Below are 21,387 nucleotides of genomic sequence, written 5' to 3'. Positions count from 1 at the left end.
TTCTAGTAATCTATCTTGCTGTCCTTTGTTACTTTTTTTAGTATCTCCTTTTGCATCCTCTAAAACTAGCTCTCCTTTGACTAAGCTCACCATAATTTATATAACTAATTTTGCTACTAAGATTTTTCAGACCTTAGCTGGTTTCCTAACAGGAATAGATCTAGTTGTCTGTGGTAGTAATTAGTCAATAGTCACTTCTGTGTCAGTTTTTTCTTTTTGCCTTCTGTCTTTTTGTCTGGTGATATTCTGTTATCTAGAATTATACTTTAGTTTTTCTAGAGTTTACCAGCAAATTTTTTTATCACTGGATATGAAAATCTAAAATATTTTGACACCTAGGGACTGTGCACATTTATCAGCATTCTTCCATTTCCCAGTTTCTCTTGCTTTTCATTTGTCCTTCAAAATTAACAATGTCCTGGTTGGTTACTTAGGGAAGTCAGAATAAAGTTGTCATTCACATTTTACACTCTTGAAATTGTACATATATCCTTTCCAGCCAACAGTCAAAAATCCTTCAGCTTTGCTTCTCATAGACTGCATCATGTAGCTTTGAATCTAAGCTCATGATAGATGGCTTTTTTATTTTAATAGGAAACACCCATTCATGAGTGTTTAGAATAAGGGTTAGAATCAGATTATTCTGATTATTCATGCTACAGCCTCTAAACTCATTGTCTGATCTTTTTTCTTATGCTTGTGGATGCCACTTGCACAGACAAAAGTTGATTCTTTCAATTGTACAGTTCTTGTGTGGTAAAGTGCAATTGTCTGCAGTAGTTTTAGTTCCAGAAAATAGGCAGTCATTTAAATAACTTCAAAGTTATTACTGTTTTTGTGAAGATTTAGTGGATTATGCAGGAATAAGCTAAGATAAAGCTTTATATTGTTTGTGGTCTCTTAGAGTGTGTGTTGTAGTTTCTGTGCAGGTAAGGAAGAGAGGATGTTACGACCATGTTGTTGCCTGTAACTCCAGCAAAAGGTCACATACCTGATATGATAGTACACGTTACTTACGGGTATTCTTCCTCAAACTGATGAATACCAAAATTATCTGTCCCTGAAGGAGATAATCCCATGGCTACTCTCTCATACTGTCTAAAATTTTGTCTTTTACTCTGATTAAGTGGATTAGGCCACCTGCTTACAGCAACACTCTTGTTTATGACAGATAATAAAATCAAATGTTATCTATCTGTTGCTTCAAGGAAGTCATGCTGTGTTTGCCCATGATTTTCTGTATCTGGTGATAGTATTTCTGTTGCCAATTAAGGAGCCTTTGTTTCCAGAAATAATAACAGTTCTGAATGTCAGTGTTCATCAAATTGGAAAAAACAAAAGTGAATCATTCACAACTATTGGGAAAAAAATTGTTTAGTGCACATTTATGAAGTTCCTGTAAATGAACATCCTAATATTGTGAACAGTTCATTTAGAAATAGTGATTCATCTTATTAGGAGAAAGGGAGGAACACAGTATGATCTTACGTAAGTACAAAGCAACCACTGCAAGGGGAAACAGTGTTGAGTTCAGCAGAATGCTTTGAAGAGGCAAAGGGTTAAAATGATAGAAAACAGAGTTCTGGGGAGGGAAAGATTTTTCCTCTTCCACACAAGAAATTTAAGACACTGGGCATAATGCAAAGATAAAAACTGTGTAATGTAGAAGAAAGCAGTTTTCTTGCACTGCTATCATGTCTAAACAATTCTGGATACAATTTTAATTTGCTAGTGTTGTTGAAGTCTTCATAAAACTTGTTTTGATTTTTGTCTCATGCTTCCTTGAAGGCTCAAATGGTAAACATTTGGACATAATGACGCAAACAGTAGGCTATCAATCATTCCCAGTTTTCACAGCATTGTTGTTCATTCAGAAAAGCTGCATGAACTGACCTCTTTCTAAAGCAGTGTCATTAGTTCTTTCAGAAATAAAACAAGGATCAAAAAGACTTTCAGGATTTTTCTCTTAAGACTTGCTGTACTGAATGATTTTGTAAAATTAGGGATCAACTGTTTTCAATTAACTCTCAGCTTTTTTTCAATGTATAATGTATGAGAGACTACATATTAATTGTTTTTGTTCTCCCTCAGTTTTTTAAGCATTGACTTCCAGTAAATTAGTTAAACAGAAAATTGAATTTAGATTAGATTTGCCATGTAGACTCCTAATTTTGATACAAATGAGAAATTGTGCAACAGAAGGAGGTAAATTTATGCAGTGTGAATGTCTTTGGATAGACATGAAATATGACTGGGCTTGCTCTGCCTGGGGTCAGAATTAGCTTGACTTGGGGCTTACTGTGGGAATTGGAGCAGCACAGCACCATCCCAATTCCTTGTTGCTCCTGTGGTTAGCAAACTGAGGAAGTCTTTACTCCCCATGTCTAACTAGTAAGTCTGATTGCGTATGTTCTCTGCAGACTGGTCTGCTTTTCAGTGCTGTGGAGGTGCAGTGTTGAAATACTTTCCCAGCCCTTCTAAATTTAAAAATACAACAAGCCCTGGGCAGTTCTAGGCACTTGATTAGCCACACTTTGATCCACCATGGCTATGAGAGTATTGTGAAGGGTTAGAGGTCTTGTAGAGTGGGTGTAGTGAAAGATGGTAAAAAGCTCTCTAGTGATACAAATTCTAGTCCACTGTCTCCTCTTCTGTGGGAGTCATCTTGCAGGCCACAGTTGACCTTCAGACCACTGCTTAAGCTATTCTGCCCTCCTTGGGTCCTTGACTCAGTGGTGCTTTCCGTATTGGAGGTCATCCTGTACTTCTCCTTCCTCCTGTGAGTCATTATTTGTGCCTGTTATCTTTTCCTAACTAGGCCATCTGCTTGGATTATCCTTTTGCAGCTGACTTTCATCTTACTGCTGATTTTTTATTTTTGTTTTTTTTGGGTTTTTTTACACCCACAAACACCTACCTGTCCCCGTTGCCTTTTTTTAAGTTGAAGTGGAAACAGGGGGTTTTTTTCTGTGTTAAAATTGCATACCTTTTAATTTAGTAGTCCTTTTTGATCAAAAGGTGTCGAAGTCCAGAGGTTGGCTTGAGATTATAGAATTAATAGTCATGACCACAGAATTAATTAATATAGAATTAATTTGTCATGTCCACATGGAAGGGTGCAAATAATCTGAGAATAATGTTGCAGCTGTGCTTCTTGTTAGCCATCATCATTTCTAAACAAACTCTTTACATAATCAGGGAGGGCTTCTGTTGTGTGCAGAATGTTCTGGCTCACTTGTTCCTAAAAGGAAACGGAGTGGGTATGTGGGGCTGCTTGTGGTCTTTCTGCATACAGTTTCTTGGGAAACACTGAACATGGCTTGGTTTTAATGGTTTCTCTAACTTTACCTCAATTGACTCTACAAGGATTATCCTTTTGGTAGTTTATGAGTGCTTTGCTCCTTTCCTGTTGGCAAATGGGATGAAACTTAGTAAGTCCAAATGCCAAGATTCTGCACCTAGGACAGAGTAGCGCAGAGCATGGATATAAACTGGGAGACGACTGGCTGGAGAGCAGGCCTGCAGAAAAGGAGCTGAGGCTGCTGGCCAGTGGCAGACCCAGTATGAGGCAGCTGTGTGTCCTGCCACCCAAGAGAGCAAATCACATCCTGGGGTGCATCAAACACAGCACAGACAGTCAGAAGAGGTGATTATCCCACTGCACTCAGCATTGGTGCAGCCTCACCTGGAGCACTGTGTGCCATTCTGGGTCCCACAACGTGAGGGTTTTAAGGTACTCGAGTGTCTCCAGAGGAGAGCAACAGAGCTGGTGCTGGGGCTGGAAGGCATGTCCTATGAGGAGCAGTTTCCTGAGGAAGGGGAGAGGGAGGTGTTAAGTTCTTCCCCAAGTATCCGATGATAGGACAAGTGGAAATAGCTCAAAGCTGCACTGGGGAGGTTTAGACTGGACCTTATGAAGCATTTCTTTACCATGAGTGTGGTCAAACACCGTAACAGTTTCTTAGAGAGGTGGTCGATGCTCTAAGCCTGTCAGTGTTTAAGAAACATTTGCACAGTGCCCTTAATGACATGTTCTAACTTTTGACCAGCCCAGGATTTCTCAGGCAGTTGGATGAAATTATCATTGTAGGTCCCTTCCAACTGCAATAGTCTGTTCTAGTCTACTCTTTCTCTTGCATCTAGCAACTTTGCTAACATCACAAAAGTAATGTGCTGTTTCTTTGTGACTTAGAAGTGGTTTCTGGGCATGCACAAGCACACATATTCAGAATGGTAGACTGTAGGAAGAGGTACAGCAAATAGGGAAATACTTCTCTTTCTCGGACAAGCCTTTGGAAATTTGTTCAGCTTCAGCTAAATTTGTTCTGCCGGCCACCCAATAAGTTTTATTAGTATCAGACCCCAGACTATTCTCTTTAAATTAGTCAAAAGGCCAATGACTTTATTCAGGCACAATGAAGCTTTTTAAGTCTATCATTGACAGTAGTAGTATGAAAAGGAGAAAGTAAAATCCTCCACAGGAGAATTCTATTTGAAAATCCCAAGCCAGCATTTCTAAAATTCTCTCCAGAAGAGAATTTTTCATCCTAGAATAGTCTGCTCTTCCTGGAAACAATCAGTGTCCTACCAGCAATTTCCTGACTGAGTGCTATATAGATTTGGAAATCTAGGCAGTTAAGAAAAGATTGTGGAAAATTACGGACAGAAAACCTGCCTGATTTCTAGTCATCTGCTATGTATATGAGTTTTAGGAGAACTGTTGGGATCAAAGCAGTGTAACAGAGTGTTTTGGTTGTGTTGAATTTTCGGTTTTAAAATGAGTGTTTTTTGTATTTTAGGAGGAGACCTCAGGTTCCTTATGCACTGTACATGTTGCAGTGTGTTCCCACAGAATTGATCACTTAGATAAAAGATGACTGAAGAGAGACAAAAAAGGAGAAATTAAGAGGCACAGAGGGTAGATGTGGCTTGTACCTGGTCACACTGAGGTCAGTAGCAGAGTTAAGAACTGGATTTTTTGAGTTGTGATCTAAGTCAGTCTGTCTTACTCCAGAAGCCACAGAGGTCACTCAGTATGAGTGAGCCGTCAGAAACTTCACAGAAAGAAACCCAAACCAAGCCTTTCTTCTTGTTTCTCGTATATCCTTGCTTGCAGAAATAAGCATGTCAGCAACAGCTGAAGTACATGAAGCACAGAGATTTATGGGATATTTCTTATGGTTAGTTTCACAGAAGATGTGACAATGCTTTAAGTGCTGTAATTGGTGCAAAAGTAACTGAGATTAGGGTCTACCACAGCTTTCAGGAGACAGTACTAACCCTCTATGAAGATCCACAATGTGAAGTTCTCAACCAGGACACTGCAGCACACAAACAGATTTAAATGATGTGGTCTCAGTGTTTTTACTTATACTAGTAAACAAAAGTGGGCTAGAACATGTGTTGTTTGTGCTATATGACAATTAGCAGTTCTCAAGCATAATTTTGGTCAAGGCATATTAATATTCTTCCAGAAAATTTGAGCAGGGTTCATTGATTAACTGTCTAGGGTCTATTCTCAATAGGCAGTAGAGAGGGGCAGATAATTTAGCTGATTAGGCCTGAGCTGTTCTCTGGCATTTGCCCTGAAGTCCAAAGAGTGGATTCTGGCCCATTTTTTAAATTATATCTGTACCTTTAAATTAGGTGTGTGTACTGTGTTTTTGGTGGTTGGATGAGTAAAATCATTCCCATCTTCCTTGCATCTCTATTGCAGTCTGGTTCTATTTTGCCTTGATGCATATAGGTATAACCTGATTTTTCCAGGAGATAAACTTCTTAGAGGGCTGGAAAAATAGAACCTGCAAAACCAAAGTACCTACAAAAATAATTAGAAAAATAGCCATTTTGCCAGGAATATAAAGGGGAATAATCCACTATATGTCCTAGACTCTTCTCTAAGGATTCAGCAGCACTTGCTAACAGTAATTGTCCCCTGCTTGAATACCCCATTTTAATCAGAGATTTTTATAACTTCAAAACCAGTGGATAAACAGTAGATAACTTTATATTCTACTTTGCACTTGTAGCTGTTTTGAGAATATCTGTTAAAAAATAGAGGTAAAACTTTTCCTTATGTCAAAGCCAAGTCTTACACAGTGATTTTGCTTGTGCACAGAGATGCTGCAGTCAGTGAAGATTTTGAATGCACTTGTGGTCCTTGTCCTTTTTCCACATGGTATCATCACCACATTTACAATGGCAAAATGCAGCAGGTCTCTACACTTTGGCAAACTTCACTAGGTCCAATATCTTTGTGCAAGTTGTCACCAACCATTTCAGCCAAGAAGCCGCATGTATGAACCAGATACCCAAAAAGATGCCCTTCTGACATTTACAATGGCCGGGCATCAGTATCCTCAGATGGAGAGATGGTTGCAAAGCCACTTCTCTTTAGTGCTGTGAGCTAATGCAGCCAAATTTGTGGTAATTAATTTCAGACCCGTATATATTTGTCTACCTAGCTAATGATTACTAGTAATCTTGCTAACTAATTAATGATACCAATGTAGTAAATTTTGCTTGCAAATGCTCTATGTTTGCTTACATAAAGTTGTAAGCTTTGTGGATCTATTTTTCTACTATAAAGCAGAAAAATACTTTCTGAGCTCTAAATTAAAAAATATTTAGGTTATGAGTCAAACCCTCATTAAAAATAAAAATTATATTATAGTCTTGTCAGCTTTGCAGCTAACTGTCTTAATGTTTTGGAATAGAAAAGCTAAAAAGAACTTTCGATGAAAATTTACTTCCAATTTTATTTCTGACCAGGTAGTTGTTTTGAGAAGGGGTTGTTATTTTTTTTAGTGTTCAGTGTAAAGAGTCCTGCAGGTATTCCATTACTCCTTTCACCACTCTTTCCTGAATTTTTCAATGCTAAATTCTTTAATTTTACCATGGTAGAGATCTCTAAATACTTTAGTCTACTAGCTATTCAAAAGAACCTACAGTACATGTACAAAAAATGGTATTCCATGTGTGAAAACTCTACAGCCTGCTCATTACAGAATTTATTTTTTGACGAGTAAGGGCCCGGAAGGAGCTAATGTAAGTATTTTAGCAAGGGTTTGTATTTCTCTGATAAACAGCACTCCCCTTCTGTTTGTGATCACAGGATGAAAGCTCTCTAAGCTTGTATATGTACATTTTTACTGCTACATCATGTAGTGTGCTCTTAAGATTGAGATCTCATTCCCCAGGAAGCATTTCTGTCTAAGATTAATTGCCCTTTTAAAATCAGTGTTTGATGTATTCCTTTGGCTATATCCTGACTCACTTTAACCCTCTTTGACCTGACCCCATTGACTATTACCGCCATGGCTGGAGCAGAAATCCTTCAGCCTGATGTATGCAGTACAGACTTGAGCCTGTGGTTTTTCACATCAATGGATTCAATTAGCTGAGTTTTTACTGATCAGCATAGCAGAGGTTGAAGAATTTGTCATACATGGAACAAAACTGTTCGTACTTTGGGTATAATTGAATAGCTCATCTCAATTTTCACATATAGTTTGCTTGTGAAGTTGTTTACGTTGTTAAATAACATAGTATTCCTGGAAGTAGCATTTTTAAAAAGGAAAAGCCAGTTTATTTTTCTCTAGTTAAATAGGGGAAGGCAGAAAGCAGAAAGTAACAGCCATTAAGCCTTCAATCTGTATGTGTCACTTATCACTCTTCAGCCAAATGGTTTTAAATTGTAATTATGTCCCAATGTCCACTTTTGAATTTGATGTATTAAACTGGGCAGATAAACTAGCAATTAGCATTATGGCTTGAAAACAAGTCAACGTGCTGGTCTCTTCTGTATTGAGAGTGATTTTTCAGAAACAGTAATCCTTCTTTGCTTTGCTAGGAATAGGTCATCATTTGATTAGCTGCAAAGTTCTTTATAAAAGATGGACAGCCATTAGGATCACAGAATATTTGCAGGCATGATATGAATTATAGTAACTTGAAAATGAAGTAAACTTGAGGTTGAAAGTTCAAGAATGCCATTAAAAACCTTGAAAAGTGTATGAATGTGCATATGCTTAGGGTATATATAATATGATTGCATAGAGAATTTGTTATTTGTTTGGCATAATAGTATTTTGAAAACAATGACATTATAAAAGTTCTCACAAACCATTAGTAACAAGATCTTTTATAGCGAATTGATTTACAAACTTTGTAGAGAACTCTATATCAAATGTGATTTTTTGGATGGTTTTTGTTTGTTTGTTTCCCAAGAACCACATCAATTATGTTTAGCTCCCTAAACTCTCCCAGTGTAGAGAGAGAGAGCCCTAATTTCTGAAGGTCAATTGTACACTGTTTGGAGAGAAGGGCAACCTCAAATCTAATTACGGGCATAGTGCATAAAAGGGTTAACTTATTGCAAGGAAAGATGCCTGCTGTTCAAAAAAGCTACATAACTCTTAAAAGTGATTTAGCTCTCCTTCAACAATAGAAAACATATCATGGATGAGTTGCCCTCAATTTGTCACCCATTCAAGTGTTTATTTTTAATGCACACCCTGCCTGTTCTTCATGTATCTAAAATGTGTCATGTGCTTGCTTGTTACATGGAACAGCAGCCCTGTATACACTGAACTTTGTCACTTTGTTCATATGTGAATGGCCAAACTTAATGCAGTTTTAACTTATTTTGAAGAAAATAATTTTATAAACCTCAACTGCTAACTCCAGTTGTTTATAAACTACCACAGGTTTGTTGCTAGTTCAAAGATAAGGCTAAGACACTGATGCTAAGGAAGAAGGGTTATAAGAATATTCCCTGGGAGTTTAGTCTTACCTTTATTTTATTCTGCCTGAGGCTAGGTGTTTGATGGGAAGCATCTTTGGCCTTTTAAGGCCTTCTAAAGCCCTTTAAGTACTAAAACGTCATATTTTTAAGAAAAGTATTTTAGGGTTCTGTCATAAGTTAGTTTGGGACTTACTCCAAGAACCCCGTTTTAAAAACTTCTATTAAATATACAAGAATAAAATAAAAAGCAACAATAGCAAAGTTGAGTTAAGTAAAGTTTAACCCGTTTCCACCCTCTATCTGCTTTTCCATCGCGTTGCATGAACTCTTTTACAGAAGGAAAAGTTCCCTTGTCTTATATGGTGTTACTGTAAGTGTTAACTGTTCTGGGAAATTGTTAAAAATGTCTGCTTAGGCTTTGTCTGCTTAGTGGTGTTTCAGGCCAATTTCACTTACTCTAAAAACTTTTTGAGTGGACTAGAAAAAAGGTTTTCTAGTTCTTTTACATGCTTTCTGGCTCCTGTGAGATTAGAAGTGTAAGCCAGATTCTCATATGCTGCTCCAATGACTTATGGTCATTACTTTAATCTGCTTTTTTTGCTGTTTCAGAAATGCAGCTATCTAACCTGAAGATAGATTTAAAAATCTATCTAGACTGAAGATAGAGGTAAAAGATGACAGGCAATAACAAGAGAGAAAAATTGCATGTAGAAGAAAATGATGAATGGGGTGATGCCAAATATTTGATATCATCCCAGTATTTAGTGATATTTAATGTAGATGATGGTAATATTGCATATGATAATATTGCACATCTCTTTTGGAGATAGAGAAGGCTGGACTGTGCCTGGGATAATCCAATGAATGTAATTGTATAAGAACTGTGAAAAAGTTTTGTCCTTTCCATTAAGTCACAGATGTCTAAATTCAATCTGAGATGTTTATACCATGAGAAGATCATGAAGATACCAGCCAACTGGCCTGTGTCAAAACCACGTAAAGAAGTAGAGCAATATTTAAAGTTAAATTAGTGGATATGGTAGAAAATATAGGTTGAACACTCTTGTTCTGTAAATCTGTAGGTTTTTCAGTCAAGTATTAAAAGTTAACATTTCTTTTAAAAGAGACTTTAAAACAAAATACAAAGTTGTAGCTTTTATTTACAATACCCCAAACTGAAACCAGACATTCAGGAAAATGATGACCTTCAGTTTGAGCAATTGAACTCATGTTACTACCAATGGTTAAAATGAGTGATGTTGTCTTATTGCTGACAGTTAACTAAATCTATGTCATGGTTTATTTATATTTATGTTGGGCACTCAGAGTCTATCCAGGGACACTAATTCTTTTCTCCAAACCACATCTTGTGTTTGGAACAATTCTTATTTCAGATGTGGAATATTTTTGAGAAGGAAATTTGTACTTAATAATGCACTGACCTTGTATTTCTGTGTGTGAGTTCTTCACCTTAAGTCAGCTTCAGTGGCTTTCCCCAGTGCTGGTGAGATATGTAGGCAGGAAGGAAAAGTCAGTCCTGTGCTTTCATGTCACATATCAGCATCTAAAATTTTTGAGGTCAGAGGAACCTTTTGTTGTGGCTAGGCTATTGTAGAGTTGGCTTTGCACAACTCTTTCTGTGTTTTTGCTCTTGGTCAGAGGATGATACTGAGCAGCGTATCTGCTGATGTGATCCATGTGTCTCCTTAAACTGATCATCATTCCAGCTTGGGGGAGAGAAAGAGAATAAGGATTTTGGTAGTTTGTGTGGTTGAAGTGAGGTTAAAAGCATGTTAGGATTGCTATGGAAAATGAGTCACTTCTAGCAGTAGAACCTACTGCTGTGATAAAGCTGGGTCATTTTTGCACAAGATGGAATTCACAGAAAAGGACAGCCTGGCATATGCTGGCTGAAATAGGCTAGTGTGAAGCTTCTGAAAGCTCATACGATTTTATTCCTAGTTTAAAAAAATCTAAATTCTAACTAAAAAAACCCCCCTGCTCCATCGAACACGTCATAAACTTAGACCTTGAAGCCACAGTTTCTTAGGTATTAAATACTTGGGTTTAGTAAAGAGAACATGTTTGCTCTCTGAAGTACTTGTGCTGAGTTAATTCAAAGAGCAGAATATCATTTGGTCATGAGATTTGACCAAAATCAACTTTTTATGCACTTCCATAAAATTACATAGGTATTGAGCTCTTGTTAGTACTCAACTGATTAAGTAAAATTTGTTTAGTAAACAAATTTATTTTTCTATTTGATCCCTTTATGTTGAGGTTGTCATTACTGTGGAATCAGAACACCTCACCATATTTCTGTACCTTGGTCATTATTACACATAAACATGCTAGAAACTGCTTGCAGATGTTCCAGTTAGATTGGAGTTTATGAACAGAAAAGCCTGTAATAATATGTGTTAGTTTCTAATACTTTTTTTAAAAAGTACTGGAGAAAAGTAAAGCATGAATGTTTAATATATACATGAGTTTAATTCATTTTGTAGCTATGGTTGCTCACTGAGCAAAGAAATATTTTGCCATGAATTAAAAATATTATGGTATCTGCCTATAGTAAGTACTACAAAAGTGATGTGAACATGTTCATAAATACTCCTTAGCCTAATTTTTTGTTGTTGTTGTTATTTTATGAACACATGGGGGTTTTTCGTACAACACACAATGAAAATAATTGTGAAGCTTGTTTAGTTGTAAACGGTATCCTGTCTTTGCACATTTATATATTAGACACATATAACAATATATAATTTATAACAGTATATAATTTATAACATATATAATATTATATATACGTCTGATATAGACCTATTAGGCAAACATTGGAGCTGTTTGGCCAGGTTACTGTTAAACGAGGTAGATGCTCTTTGTCAAGTTTCAGGACTAACAAACGAAACCATTGCTGACTTTATTGAGGTTTGAGGGTTTTTAGAGATGCTGCCTCCTTAAAAGTACAAAAAGTGAAGTACATTCATCAAATATTTATCTACTACCGGTACTGAAGTCAGTGGTGGAGAATTTCTTTAGACTGTGAGACTTGTTTGGGGCAGTCTGGTCTCTGTATCTCCTAGACTATCCAACCTGAGGTGCCTAGAGAGGGGAATAACTTGAGCCACTGGCCAGTGCTTCCCTACCATTAGTAACTTGGTTACAAATTAGAACACAGTCTTTCAATTTGCTTGCTAATATAGAATAGCCTTTTGTAAATAAGTTCACAGTTTCATGTGTGATCCTTGGTGCCGGACCAGAAGCCTAGCTTCCAAGGAGGAAATTTTCACTTTTGCTTACTGCAGATTTAGCCTTGCCTAGCTTTGGCTTTAGGCTTTCAAAATTGGGTCAGCAATATCTTTCAGTAACAAACTTAGTGACTGCATACTACATTACTCACATGAAGCACGTTACTGAAAGATGTGTTTCTGTAAGTAATTTCTTAAGACATCCTACAGAGGTAGATTAAAATCTTTCCAGTGAAGGTGTTGGTGTGTCTCTTCAGATTCTGAGATGTCTGAGGCACCAGATGCCCAGGACACACTGTTCTGCCAAATAATCCAAGGAGCAGAAGAAATGGGGAGGAAAGCAGCCACACCACAGTCACAGAAAGAAAATTCTGCTCCTTATAATGCCATCCCAGGATGAGTTTTCTTAAAATATGGTATAGCCTATTGTCAGGTTTACCTTTAATATGTATCATCTTCTCCAGAGCGTATGATGTATTCTGAAGATAAGCAACCAAATGTCTGTGGTCCACTTCACAGCTGGAAAAGCTGGCATCCAGTTATGTAACACTATTAAAATGCTGCTACTGCATGAAACTCGGTTGTGTTTACTCCTTATACATTTTAGTGTCCTTGTCTATAGTCCTGGGGCCTTGTACCATGCAGGAAATGCATTGTTTGCCCCTAATTTGAAGTATCTGGTTCTATTTGCCTTTTTAGGGTTGCAAAGCCCATTTTATAAGTGGTGCTGCCCCCGACCAAAGGCAGATTCTAGAGACTTGCTATGCAGAGAACTTGCATACTGAGGATTCTAATTGAGAACTCCAGGGGCACTTTTGCTAAAGCCTGAATATCTTGTATTGTCTATCGGTTAAGGGATTTAAGCCTGCTAAATTGCCCTGACAGGTGATTGCTTGAGGCCACAAATGAGAAGGGAGGTATTTCATCCCACTGAAGAATTTTAAGTGGTACATCACAGATGTAGTCTGGCTAGAGGAGCTGATCTGGTGTAGGTGAAAGGGAGTATGTCACTGCAGCACTGCTGAGCATTGAGGTGCTAATCTGAGTAAAAACCAGCTGAAATAAGTACCTGTGACAGAGGCAGCGTTGTCTCACTATTCTGCTCTCAGGCACTTGAATATGTCTCAAAAATAAACCAATCTTTTGTCTCCAGTTCTTTCTTTTAAGTAATATCTCAGTAGATGCATCAGTGGTTACGTGCGACAGTTTGAATTGATGCTGAATAAGCTAGTTTTCCTAATACTGAATAGTTTCCTTTACAAGCAACAACGTATGTAGCTGAAGGAAAAAGAAAAACTTACTGTGTAAGCATGATACTGTACATCTTCCCACTTTCTCTGAAGTCTACAGGTTTTCTTGTTTTTTCTTCCGCTGTGTCTTGCTGATTCCTGGATATTGAGGGGTTTTAAAGGAAGCTGGGGATTAGCAAAGTGAATATTCTAGTTAGGGCATTCCCCTTAAAGAAGAGAGAGTGGATCCAAGCTGCCTCAGGTTGAGGAGGGCTTTGAGCCACTCTCTCAAGGACTCACTTGAGATGCAACAGGCCACTCTCTCTTGCTTCCTTCCAGCAGATGCCTATCTGCAAATGAGTCCTTTGCCAGTATTTTCTTGTAGTGGTTTCCTCATCAAGAGCACAGACCCACCTTATAGGTGACAGAAAAGCAGATCTCTTCTTAGGCCCTTTAGTTCAGAGGTTCTTGTTTCTCTCCATTTTCTGTACAGAGCTGGAAAGCTCTTCTCACTTTACATGATGTGGTTAATTAGCCTGGATCTGATCAACATTTTAAGTGTTGCAGATTTGAATTAGGGTCTAAGTTAAGTGAGCTGAATGTCTCAAAACTGTCCTAGTACATAACATGCGAGCATAGTTATCTGCCTTCTGGAGATAGAATATTGTTAAGTTTTACCAAAAAGCTTTATCAACTGTGCTTAGTGCTTGCCTCTAGTAACTTGAGAGGGCTATAGTACCTTCTCTATTGATACAGCTCCACAAGGAAAGTGGGGAAAAAAATTAATCTGGGACAACCATTCTGATAGATTACTTAATTAGTTTTCAGGGGGTTTTTTTGTGTGTGTGTGTTTTGGGTTTTTTTTTGCAAATGCCTAAACTTTGTTACTTGTGCATCACTTCAGTAATATAGAAATACTCTAAGTAGCACTGTGAAAACTTACAAAACATATATTGCTATGCTTTTATTTTTCTTGTATTTCCACTTCATCTTACTCCCAAGAGTAATTTGCATCAAAGCAGCAACAACAACAACCAGCAAAAAACAAAACCCAAAAAACCAACAACTTAGGTTGTGTGATAAATAACACGTAACTGAGTTTTGACAGGATTTTAAAAAGACAAAAAATGTTGGTGAGGTTACTAGAAAATTTGAACTTAGTGGTTTTGAGGAAATCCTGGGTTTTTTTCACTACCTTAGTGAACATTTTAGAATGGGTATTGACAGTAATGATGTCATCAGGTCTGGACCCTGTGCACTGCAGATGAGCAGAGTTACTTGCCCTAATTTTCACAGGCATTAGCCCATGATACAGAGTGGCACTACTCTGTAATTAGGTCGTTTAAATTTTGTATCACTAATTTAAATATATTTTGTATTTAACAACTTGTACACTTTGTTAGATGCATTTTGTCCGTTTAAAAGGGCTTCTTGTGAAGTGGGGAAGAAGACGACAGCGGTTGGTGTGTCAAGATGCAGCTAAAATCATGGAAGGAAAAATATTTTGTAAATCCATTGATCTGTTGTATCTCTAAAACGGGTGGGGGGATGAGGTTTTCATGATAGCCAGCAAATCATTCGAGACTCAGATCACAGTGGCACTTGTTAAGAATTAGACAGCTGTTGACAAAACAAAAATACTCTTTTGTAAGTTTTTTAGTGTATTTGCTGTTGACAGCTTTTTGCTACAAAAAGTAGAGAAGAGTCTTTATGAGATAGACTCTGATTTATAATCGGATATGTGACGGAAAACTTGAAAGTTTGGGTAAATGTGCCTTAAGTGAGAGTTTATGGTTCCTGGTAACAAAAGGAGAGAAGAATGTTGAAGTAAAAACAATGGATTTTGTGAAAGAAGGCTGCAGTAAATACAGAATTGGGAGATAAGATCTCTTCAGTCAAGCCTCAAGGGGAAAAGGAATTAAGGAGAAGTGATGCTTTGTCAGAGATAATACTAAAGCACAAACAATGCTAATGCAGAGATTTAGATTTTAATTAAACTGTAAATTCTTCATTGACCTCTGAGGCTTTCTCAGTTTGCCAAGGAACAGAATGAAAGACTTGTATGAGAAAGGGACAAAGCTGCGTAAGGAACAAGGAATGGAGGCACCAAGATTTACCTGCACTTCATTTTTAAGCAAGAGTAGCCAAATGCACACATATGAAAATATTATGTTGCACAGTAAATGGAGGAGCCAAAAAAATGTTTATCATTTCCTTTCCTCCAATGGTAAGAAAATCATGCTGGGATTCTAAAGCTTTTAATCTCATTTTTTGTAAGTTTTGGCTAAAAAGAGTCAGATGCATTCTGTCATCTGGTTCTATGCAAATTAGTCATTTCTGAAAATTAAATAATACTATAAAACATTTTTAATAAGTTACTAGCATCAGTTTAAGGAATACCATAGGTAGGTTTTCCTTTTAAAGTGTTCAATACATATTTTTGGAGGTTACTTAAAAATATTTAGATGTTCCCTAACTCCTAAGAAGAAGGAAAACTGGTGTTGTAAATGAATGAATGTACCACCACAGCTGGTTCCTTGAGATCTTTTATTTTAGAGTTTATTCTCTTGACAATCTGACTGGTCGTGTTTCAGCCCTATAAATACCTGTTTTGGCTAGAAATACCAGAAGTTCATTTTAAAATTATGTGCTTTGTTCTTCAGACTTGTCTGCAATAAAACCAGAAACCAGCAAGTGTTTATGCTTAATTTAGTGTGATAATGTGTGTATTATGTATTTAGATAATCAAGACTTTGTACAGAATGTACCATATGTAGGTAACAAGTAACAAAAGTATAATGCTTTAGGCAAACACAACTGTCTGCTCTTGCAGGAAGAATTATTAGTAGCATAAAGTCAACTACATGTTTAAGGATGATCTTTTTACCAGCATAATTCAGTTGTGTGGGCATAGACAGTTGATTATACTACAAAATTCTTCAGGCAGCTGTCAAATAATTTTGGCTACGAAACAAATGTGATTTTATCTGTGTTATAAAATAGAAATCACACTACAACTGGGGCTGCTGAATGAAAGAACCGTAATGGTACTTACAGTTCTAGGTTCTGCTCTCTTCCATGCAGCTCTTGGTGAGGATGGTGGTTTGTTCTGTAATAAAAACACTGGAGGGGAACATAAAATGCCAGTTAGTGAATGCAGTAATACTTTTGAGTACTGAATGTAGATTTCACTGTGGTAGGTCCATGTGAGAATGCCGTAGTATATAGAATAAAATGAGTGAAAGGTCACTGCCTACTTTTTCCCCCCTAACCATTTTTTGAAGCATATTTCATATGCTCTTCTCATCCCTTGTCTCTGAAATAATTTTCATTTTTTGTTGTTTTAGTTCATGTAATGACTGCTGTGTCAGTTGCTTTAGCTGGTTCCCATCATTCGAATCAAAGGATCAAAGTACTTGCATCCTCTGGGACAAGTATAAATAAAAAGAATTGAAATATTCTTAGAAAATACTCTTGTTATACTGAGAATCATTTGCTAACTTAACTTTTCCAAGAGATGAAACTAAGTGAGAAAAAGACAGTGCCAACTCTGCCTTCAGACTAACTCCGAAATATTGCTAGTGATTTATGTAAATTATTCTTAGCAAAACAAAACTATTTCAGAAATAATACATGTATTATATTACACATAGTCCAGCTCTCTCAGGAGATCACAGTATTAAGAATGAGACTTACCAGTATGTTTTAGGAAGCTCAACATTTTAAGCATGATCTGTGTAAAATTCATCTGCCTTACAGCCGGGTGAGGTGGCTGTGCCTTAACTGGATTGACAACAAGCTGGGATCACTGTAGGGTTAAGAAAAACCCACTTGCAATTAGTAAAGAAGATTTATACTTTCATTAAGTTTCACTTAATTCCAGTTTTTTCTTGGAATTAATTTTAACTCAAAGTTTCTGTTTAAGATGATACAAATCTCAACTTTCTCCATAGTGGTATTTCCTACTTTTCGTTCTGTTAAACGTTGAACTCTGTAACACCAATTAAATCTACCATCAATTAAGTATGAGTAAATGTTTAATCTTTCTGTGAACTTTGAATGGTATACTAGTGGTTTCTCTTTTTCTTTGAATTAGATGGAGAGCAGAAGACTCAAGTGATGATTCATGGAATTGAGCCAATGCTGGAAACACCCATTCAGTGGCTAAGCGAACATATGAGCTATCCAGATAATTTTCTCCACATTAGTATCATTCCCCGACCTACTGATTGAAACTCAGCTATATTCGTATGAGGATCGTTCTCAAGCTGGAATTCTAAGGGCATGTCAACTTCTTGCTTCTGTCAGTCTTGACAGAGGCAGCCTGACCAGAAAAAAAGAAACCAACAAAAAGCCGAAACAAAACAAGAAGTCCTCACTGCTGTAAGCCAAACAGGAAGAGAGATCCTATCATCAGATAAGGGCAATTGGGCTGATCTTATTTTGCATCACTGCTGCGTTTGTTCACTGCTGTAATTAAATCAGTTGCGATATGAAAGAATTTACAGGACTTCTGCAAGTCTGCTGTTTTCTTGTAAAATATAATGAAACTGAAACTGTCAGCCGAAGAGCAAATGGAAATGTGCCACTTGATTGTATTTCTGATTAACAAATAAACAGGGCTGTTTCCTAAAGAGGTAATGTTTCAGCTTTGAGGGTGGAAACATTGGTTTAATTTTCTAGAAAGTTAGACACTGAGAGATTTGGTTACCAATAGCTTTTTGTAAAAGATCAAATACTGTAAATCCATCTTTCCTTAATGAGAAGTTCATGTTTACAGTATATGTATTGGTATGCAAATGATCTTCTAACTTTGATAACAAGCAGTGAGAGATTTTAAAGTAAGCCCGTGAGCATGTTTTGTCAGTTAAAAACATGCACAACTTAATAATTACAAATACTTTTGATTTGTATGCTGTCACTGAATACTCCACTGTGTTTATTATTCAAACCAGTTTTCATAGACTAGCAACGATGTAGGATAATTTGTCTCAGGATTTATCATGGCATTTCTTTGTGCTCATCTAATTTTTTATTTCTTTAAGAATATATTTTCTTAATTTACTTTAAAAAGTTTTTTTTTTTTTTTAAGCTACATGGATGTTGCAAACAGGATTGTATCCTGCTGTTTATTCCCATAGACTAGGAAACAGTTAAATCATAGAATGACGAACAGATTGCTTTTTAATGATTTTGAATTTTGGAAAGCTGAGGCTTTTCCATGCTAATACTTTCTTTACATCTGTGGTCCCTGAGCAATCAGTCCACAATTTGGAAGCTTCTAATCTCATTGCACAGATTTTTTTCTTAGTGTAGCAGATGTATTTTTAGATTATTGCATCATTTTGGTTTCTAAATGTTTGTTGTCATTGCAGATGCTACTCGAACCCTACCAAATTTTTTTTGTGTGTGTTACACTAAATTCATCAAACTCTATTGCATTGTCTGCAGTTTGTGGCTGTTTGTGGCACAAAACTATGTTTATAGTAGACATATTATAAAATCTGTCAAATATTATCCAGTATACAGCAAGCATGACATTTTTCTTTCAAAAATAGTGGCTGTCAAAGCTTCTACTCACAGTCTTGGCTTGTAAATGTCCTGGTAATTCCCAGTGCTGTTCCCATTCGTTTCCATGCTCCCTTTATGGTAGGATACTTACCTGTATCTGAAAAAGAAGAAAATGAAAATCAATCAAATGAACAAAAACCTCTTTCTGAAGCAAGAGGGGGAGGATCTCCATGGGTGAGGATAGGGTTGAGACTAAGAAGAGCCCAGAGGGCAGAAAAAGTGGTAGACAGATTAGATACTGTTTTAAATGTTAATGAGGAAGTAGCATTAAGGAAATGGAAGGGTAAAGGTACTAATGAAACAAACTTATGCTGTATTTTGCAGGACATGAAGAATTTTTAAAACAAACCAAACCATGCAGGTCTGTGTTTATGCAGAATTGAAATATAATATTCTTATGGTGGGATGATTTGGTTGAGTTATTCTGATTTCCAGTTCTGTTTGGAATTTTTGTTACAGTGTTGGATTGGCATTTATAAACTTCCTTAGGCACTCATATCTAAATATTTTGGAGATTTTCAAAGTCCTGCCACTGGATAAAGCAAATATTTTGTAGAGTATTCATATTTTAAAAAAAATCTTTTGTAGGGATAATTTTTCCATTAATCAGGATAAGAGGCAATACATTTCAAAAAGTGTAGAGATTGTGTTTCCTTTGTTTCAAGGTAATCTGGAGTGAGTCACTGGCTATTTTAATATATTCTACACCAGCATTTTAAGTATACAGTTCTTCTCATGGCCTGAATTTGCCGGTAAATCCAACTTTAAGGCCTAGCATGGAACAAAGAAATAGCTTGGCTTTAAAACATACTCTTTCCTCTTACTTTATTTAAACTTTATTAAAAAATAAAACAAAGTTTGAGTCTGTCTTTATTTCCAGCTAAATAAGGATCTTTCTTCATGGAATGACAAGAGTATTTAACTAATACTTAATAAGTAGGAACTTCTTAGAAGAGGTTCTTAGAATCACATACAGAATGGGTTCTGAATTAAAGCAGGTAGATATCTATTCTGTGTTAAAATATCTGGTTTTGAGATAGACATGGTGACATTTTGAAATGTCACACTAAACCTCAGGAGTAATATCTCCTGAGAGAGAGGTAAAAAGACATTCAGAACTAGATTTCAGATTTCTGTGCTTTCAAGTTACACTATCAAATTAGCTTGGGGAAGATGAGTTTAAGATGGGAGAGATGTTTTCTCTCCTTCCCTTGCCTTTCATGTCTCTACGATTCAAGTAATTAAGTTCTTTTAACTGTGAAATGAAACACCAGTTTCTCTGAACAATAAGTTGAAGAACACAAAGGAATACAAACCAGCTAGGCAAACAGCTATGTGAAGAGTTTGGTGTATGTCAGGTTCTTCTATGTATAAAATAACTAGCGTTATATTTGAGGGTGTGGTATAGTAGCATTTATATGTATAAAAAGCACTTAGGCTAGAAAGAGAGGCAGTCAAACACCATGTTAGGGTTGGAGGATCTTGACTGCAATTGAAACTGCCCAAATGTGTCCAATTTTAAAATAGCACTTCCCACTGAAGATGTTTGAAGCCTTAATCCTTGCATCATTTCACTAATCTGTGTCAATAATAGAATGAATATGTTGTGGAAACAAATCTGTGATCTAGCTACTAATACTCATTATACCCTGAGCTCTCACCATAACTGAGTGTAACGTTGGAAAGGGTAAAGCCAATTTGCAATGTAGTTTGCTTGCATCTGTTGGAGTTTGGAGGATTGCTTGCTAGATTTTTGTCAAGTGTGTTTTGCAGGTTCACAAGCCGCCTTAGAAACCTTTAGAAGCTTGGCTCTTTTACAGAGAAAATCAGGCTGTAATGGGGGAAAGAACAATCAATAGCGCTGTTCACTAAACCTGTCCCTTCAGTGGCTGCCTTAGAGTGAGAGACACGTGGAGAGAGTGCACGAGCGAGAGCCGGTGTTGCCTTATTTCGTACAGATATGTATATAATTTCTCCTTGTGTCTGTTGTTACTTAGTGTCCCAGCTGACATAACAAACCAGACAACCTGTTATTCTTTCTGAATAACAGGTGAGTTATTCTGAGTGCTAGACAGAAGCACTCAAGTATTTTTATTGCTACAAAATTAAAGATCAGAATGGAAACTATCTGGCTGAAACTTGCACCTTACATGCTTTTCTGACTATAATTAAAATAATCTGCACTTCAGAAGTTTGATTTCCATCAGTCATATGTACACACACCCTCACTGGATTTTTTCCACAGCTCAAAATGAGCAAAATAGGCTAGTTTCCCTTCATTTTGAAGTTTATTCGAGGCAAACAGGAGAAGGGGATCAGGCCATGGGAGTGAGCCTAAAGCCCTGAAATCGTGGTATTGACACAAGAAGTCACACAGTTTCTTCACCATTTCTACAGTGACCATTTTATCATATGAATCCTGGCCCTTGCAGATTCTTCTTTAATTTGCAGCTTCTCTTTATTTAGCTGATGCTTGACCTCAGCTGTGTCGTGATGAGCCTGTGCCTGCCCCTGGCTCTGCAGCTCCTGTCTCTCCCTGCGGCATTACCATTGATGCCCTCCCTGTGTGTGACTAAAATGCCCAGCT

The 21,387-nt window shown here is 36.9% G+C and overlaps 1 protein-coding gene across 3 annotated transcripts in view; it reads left to right on the top strand.

Annotated features, from left to right (window-relative positions):
- ATG5 (autophagy related 5) overlaps positions 1-19,656 on the top strand; it is a 74,014-nt gene extending 54,358 nt beyond the window's left edge. For all 3 annotated transcript variants that reach the window (XM_066315197.1, XM_066315198.1, XM_066315199.1), the window contains one exon: positions 17,326-19,656. In XM_066315197.1, the coding sequence (XP_066171294.1) occupies positions 17,326-17,462 (137 nt within the window). In that variant the 3' untranslated portion in view covers positions 17,463-19,656. The remainder of the gene's footprint in view (positions 1-17,325) is intronic.
- The last annotated feature ends 1,731 nt before the right edge of the window (positions 19,657-21,387 follow it).

This window comes from Sylvia atricapilla, chromosome 3 (assembly GCF_009819655.1).
Source record: "Sylvia atricapilla isolate bSylAtr1 chromosome 3, bSylAtr1.pri, whole genome shotgun sequence".
Taxonomy (NCBI): domain Eukaryota; kingdom Metazoa; phylum Chordata; class Aves; order Passeriformes; family Sylviidae; genus Sylvia; species Sylvia atricapilla.
Note: the sequence above shows the minus strand (reverse complement) of the source record. Positions and strands in the feature narration are given on the sequence as shown.